This window comes from Leuciscus leuciscus (genome assembly GCF_965113295.1).
Source record: "Leuciscus leuciscus genome assembly, chromosome: 4".
Lineage (NCBI taxonomy): Eukaryota > Metazoa > Chordata > Actinopteri > Cypriniformes > Leuciscidae > Leuciscus > Leuciscus leuciscus.
In genome coordinates, this window is record NC_138728.1 from 2,895,247 (window position 1) to 2,901,339 (window position 6,093).

The 6,093-nt window shown below is 41.3% G+C and overlaps 1 protein-coding gene across 2 annotated transcripts in view; it reads right to left on the reverse strand.

The window, feature by feature from the left end:
• The window catches only part of grm8a (glutamate receptor, metabotropic 8a), a 247,624-nt gene extending 242,497 nt beyond the window's left edge, over positions 1-5,127 (reverse strand). For both annotated transcript variants that reach the window (XM_082166767.1, XM_082166766.1), the window contains exons 1-2: positions 5,042-5,127; positions 2,085-2,846 (exon numbers count right to left, since the gene is read on the reverse strand). In XM_082166767.1, coding sequence (XP_082022893.1) covers positions 2,085-2,591 — 507 coding nt within the window. In that variant the 5' untranslated portion in view covers positions 2,592-2,846; positions 5,042-5,127. The remainder of the gene's footprint in view (positions 1-2,084; positions 2,847-5,041) is intronic.
• Positions 5,128-6,093: the final 966 nt, after the last annotated feature.

A 6,093-nucleotide genomic window follows, 5' to 3' on the forward strand; every position in this document is an offset into this window, starting at 1 on the left:
GCAGCTGACATGGTGTTACAGAAAAAGATCTGCGCTTGCAATATGGGACATGCGTCATTTAGTGCGGATGGGTCGTTCGGCACAGCGTGTCTACATCAATCAGTCAAATCATGGTCAGCTAATGAGTGTGGAATAAACAGCAGTTTCATTAACATTGTGTCGTTATTTGGCACAGGACGGCCGTGAGTTGTTCCTATGACAACTACAATGAGCAGTCGGCCAGAAGTGTTATTTAGTCTGCTTATTAAACATGACCGTGTTAAAATCTATTGTTGTCAAGAGGCCACTTGAAGCTCAGTCTACAGACACATATACACCTCTTTACGGGAGATCATTTATGCAATCCATTCCAACTCCTAGAGGCGTTGTTATTCTAGGAAAAGACTGCATTGTAAGAGGTTGTCACTGCTGAACTTTAGCTGTATACATTCATAAATAATGACAGCGAAAGAGCCCCCTGGTTCGCTTAGTTTCCACCGACAGGCATAGCAAAATGCCGGAGTTTATTTCACTGTCGCATTTGGCCAGAAACATCATCTTTCTGCTGTACATTTAGACTACAATAGAGTTTGGGCGGTATCATTCTCCAGAATCATCCTGCCTTGAGATTCTTCCAGGCCACTCTCTGTCACATCATATTACAAACAACTGTAGTTTGAGTTATGTGAGGTCACCCGTGCTTATGAAGACCTTGTCTGCTTCATAGAACAACTGAAAAAAAAGTATTAGAAGTAAGCAGGCAGAAACTTATCCAAAGAGTGAACATACAAGAGAGGATACAACGGCCATGGATTGCCTCTTGTGCCATTTCTTGTGCCTTCTGGCTCCCAATCTAGATTGTTAACCACTACGCTATAATATAACCACCATTCACAACTACTACAGACTCTGGCCTCATTCCCAGGAACCTCAAACAGCCTCGTAATGCTGGCAAACGTGACGTAGACACATACGTCCCGACATTAGGGCCTGGTCTCGATTGTATTTTCCAATGCCCAACTCTAATTGTTAACAACACACTACGCCCAATTTCCAGGCAAAGTTAGGCCTCTTATGTGAACCTGCTAACAGCCTCATAATGATGGCAAATATGAGCTACATCTGCCATGATGACCCCAACTATTTTGTTTAACTTGGATAATATATGGGCTAGTCTCAATTTTTGGTTTTCACTAACGCTATCTCATCCCGATTCGTACGTATTTTACGAGGTGGCTAATTCGTACAAATTCGTACGACCTCACTTGTGATTTGTCTAAACCCAAGGTTTAGGGGCGGGGTCAGGGTTAGGTCATTCGTATTAATTCATACGATTTGGGCAACTCGTAAAATACGTACGATTGAGCAAAAATCATACTAATACGTACGAGTGAGGTCATACGAATTAGCCACCGCGTAAAATAAGTACGAATTGAGATCGGGCTTGTTTTTACCTACTCCCTTTCAACGCCTCGCCCAGATTGTTAACCACTACATTACACTACGATGAATATTCACAACAGCTACAGACTCTGTCCCATTCCCAGGCTAGGACCTCTTATGTGACCCTGCTTACCTCAAATATCATACTTTTGGCAAACATGATGGAGACACATCTGCCATGATGACCCCAATAATTTGATCAAACTCGGCAAATACTAGCTGGTCTAAATTGTAGGTTTCGACCTACACCTTTTAACCAGTACACTGGACTATAACCATCATTCACAACAGTTACAGACTACACCCCTCTCCCAGGCCTCAGAAAGGCAAGGTTAGACCTCTTATGCGACCCTGCTTACCTTAAACACCTTCATAATGTTGGCAAACATGATGAAGACATAATGACCCAAGTATTTGTCAAACTTGGCAAATATGTTCTGATCTTGAAAGGTTTAAGTCGACTCCCGGTCCAGATTATTTCTCATTACACTATACCATAATATGACTACAATTCATAAAAGCTGCAGGATACTACCGACTCCCACACCTCAGAAAGGCACGGTTAGATCCTTGGGAATTATGTCTTGACATCTGTCATCGACAACAACTACAGTTTGCTTCCCTCTCCCAATCCACATGAGAACAAGGTGAGCTTAACTCACCTTAAAGAGCCTCAAGATGTTGGCGACCATGATGGAGACCGAGCTGGCGGCTGCACCAATGACTCCGACGATTTTGTCGGGTTTGGCAAATATGGGCTGGTCTCCATTAGCACAGCGTACATCCGAGCCGTCGCGCTCAATGAGAGCTTGTACAAAGGTGAGCGACTGCTCCAGGGCGTAGGTGTCCCGTGAGCAGGTGTCCAGGATTCGGGCGCCCAGCGTCACGTTGGGTAGCAGCTCTGGGTCTTTGTTGATAAGGTCGATGGCAAACAGCATTGCCTCCAGTCTGTGAATACCCTTCTCCTTCTTTAACTCTCCGCAGGGAACGCCACGCTCACCCCGGGAGTGAACCGGGAACAGGCCACCCAGGATGATGTCCCCATCCAGGCGGATAGAGTGGGCGTATTCAATGGGTGGCGTCTCCAACTTTTGGAGAGAGACTGGTAACCAGTAGCAGAGGAAGAAGAGGAGCTGGTACTGAGTCCGAATTAAGCGTACAAGATCCATATCCACAGGGATGTTGGGGTCAGTGTGAGAAAGTGTAGGGTTTAATTTCCAGGTAATGGGATTGAGTACTAACGGGGAAGCAGGTGGACAGGAACATCCATTCCCATTTCAGAGCTGAAGTCGAGCATCTCGATCATTTAGGCCACGGGAACGTCTCACGGGGGCACGAAACGCCTGGTGTGCATGTCATGTGACTGGAAGCAGAAGATGCGAAAGACGTCAGTGCCTCCGAAACTCTCACATCTTCAGAAGCATCTAAATAAAAGTAAACATTGTGTGAGTGGCTGCACAAAGAGAAATCAAACATGAATCAGACACGAGCAACAAAGCAAACTCACGGACATCTTGACAGAAAGGAAATTACAACACAGTCATTTGGAGCTCAGTGTGGTCTTTCATTTCTGCCTCATTGAATAAACAACAAAATCAAAGCCTCTTCCCTCACATTTGCATAGGCAACCAAAGACATTTCGCAGCGAGAGGAAATGTGTCTATTTGCGGACAATAGAGCTGTCGGGTTGATTTTTACACTTCAGCTTGTGGATTAAATAGTAATCAAGGTGAGTTATGACAGATAGATCTTTTGTCAGGATGCACATATTTAGACATTTGGGGAAATGGAGATATTCAGCAATTATTTTGATGTTAATGTTTAATTATTTTATAAACTAAAACATTTTTTCTTTAAATCATTTTGATTAATAATAATATCAGTACAGTGACCAATATATTGTGTGTCCTTAAAAATGTGGGGTGATTTCAAAAAGAAAGCATATATATATATATATATATATATATATATATATATATATATATACACACACACACAGTCAAACCAAAAATTCTTCAGACACCTTGCTATCCTAACTTAGATTAATTAAATATAGTGTCCTGCTGCACCCACTTGTAGAAATAAAAAAATGAAAAATGATATGGTGTCTGAATAATTTTTGGTTTGACTGTATATATACACCACACTAGGCTCCAAAACCAAGGTAGTTCATTTACACTTTTGTTGGCACACACCAGGCACCTAAAACATTTCAGAGAGTCGAGACAGAGAGAGCCTCTCCTGAAACACCTCCACATCTCCACTAGAATGGAGAGCCATCGTTTGATTACGCGCAGTTACGCACAGCCTCGCGCTTCCGAGAGAGAGAGAGAGAGAGAGAGAGAGAGAGAGAGAGAGAGAGAGAGACACACACACACACACACACACACACACACACACACACACTGCTCAATCTGCCGCCTCCGTGCGCCACGAGCATCACTCCACAAGTCCACTGCACACTTCTCAATGAGACTGTGCTCTCCTGGTGAGCCACTAATGCCACTGAAATCCCACACACTAACCCAGACACTGTGGAAAGATCCCCTCATTATTCCTGGATCTTACTGTGAACTTTAGATTACCTTCAAGACAACATTCGAGATGTTCTTAGAACAATGACTATCTGCTCTAATTGCTTCTCTTCTTCTGACTCTGTATTCTATTCTATTCTATTCTATTTTCTGTTCTGTTCTGTTATTCTATATGCTCTGTTCTTCTTCTCCAGTCATCTTTGGGGAAGACCAGTGCGCATTCGCTTGAAAACGCATTTGCATATACGACGGTCTATGCATAATTGGATTTGTTTCAGCCTAATATTCTTCTAGTTTGCACGAATTCATCTCTATATGGGCGCTCAGGTCTTCCCTCTCTTCTGTGGTTTTCTCCAGACACAGATGGAGTTATTACCGTGGCAGTCGCAGTGTGTCCCATTTCTCTTTTTAATTTACACGAATCAGTATGTGTCAAGCAGAACCATCCTCTGCTGGAGATGCCATTATATTTCCACCAGGAGAACCTGTCTCGTGGGAATCCAGAGCTCTCTCAACTGTAGTTGAAAATAAAAAATAAAAAAATACAATCGCGTGCAATTGAGAGTTTTGAGTCTGTTAATGCAGAAAGACACGAGACGTTATAAAATTCACATTAAGCACGCACATTTCTGATTCATTTCTGAATTTATAACAAACATCATGTGTATGAATCAGCATGCATGCGTGTGCATTTACGCACAGTCCTTCGATCCAATGCAATGATTCACACACTGCCTAATCAACACAGCCTCTGCATTCTCCATCATTTCAATATATACATCCAATGTCTCTATAAAAGCGCAACTATTGCGTCTAAAACAAGAAAGTGCTGTGAAGTGACCACTGTCATCTTAAAATCAAATGAGCTGAACAGAAACAACTGCAACATTCCTGTAGGTCTCAGTAACACAATAAAACACAAGTTATCTGTTTGATCACTGACAGTTTTCGCGCTCAAAAGATTCCAAACATTCCAAACAAAAGAACGAGCAGGTCATATTTTCTCCTAGATTATTATACTTGCAGTATGATAGCAGTATTTTAAAACATACTAAGATGGAAGTGCGGTAGATGTGAGATCTTACCTTCTTTCTGCCCTCAGATGTTGGTTTGTGGTGCTGAAATGAACAGCGCATCACCAAAATCCTCCCAGTGAATGTGCCTCTCTCTCTCTCTCTCTCTCTCTCTCTCTCTCTCTCTCTCTCTCTCTCTCTCTCTCTCTCTCTCATCACATGCAGTCTTAAATGAAGCATGCTCTCATTTCAGAAGGAAAATGCACAGGATGGTTTCCTCGGAACGATTAAGGAAACACCCACTCTTGTGCACACACACACACACACACAAAAAATTGATGCAGAAGTGTAGAAATTGTTGAAGAAAGGAGAGAATAAATGCAGGAATGTGAGGAAAGATTCTAACGTTATTTGGGATTTCGCGATGCAGATTTGACTTGAAATAAATATAATTTCTTTCTACAGAAACTGCTTTAACACGCTAACACTATATTATGAGGTCTGGAGTCATCTAACGCATTATTTTGGGATGTACTCTAAATTACCCTAGTTCAATGTATTGATGCAAACAAGTAGCCTAGTTTCAAACTCTCTTCAGCATGCAAAGGTCTATAGGCTATTTATTTACTCAGTCGTTATTTTGATCACAGCTACAACTAACCAAAGCCACATCTGAATAAATTGAACTTGCATTTCCAAACAGGAAAAAAAAAAAATATATATATATATTTATCAAAAAATGTGGGGAATGTCAGCTTTGGTTGCCTTATCCTTCAACAGCTGGTTTATAAACAGTGCACTATTGCCCTCTAGTGGTCTCAGACACACTTGCTCACTCATGATTCCCAAACTACTCAAAAGATTCACTACTGCACTCTTCAGGATTTAAAATAATATTTTAGCCTTTCTATAATCAATAATACATGTATATACATATATAGAATGAGAGTGAAGTGTTAGGCTAATTTTAATTAAAAAATAATCCTGTTACATGAGAATGCAAAATGCCTTTATACTTCACTTAAAACTTATTTTTTCATTATTTGAGACAAAGAAAGAAAGAAAGAAAAAAACAATGCATATGCAAATTTTCTCTGTTTATTGTTCGTCAATACAAAGAAAAC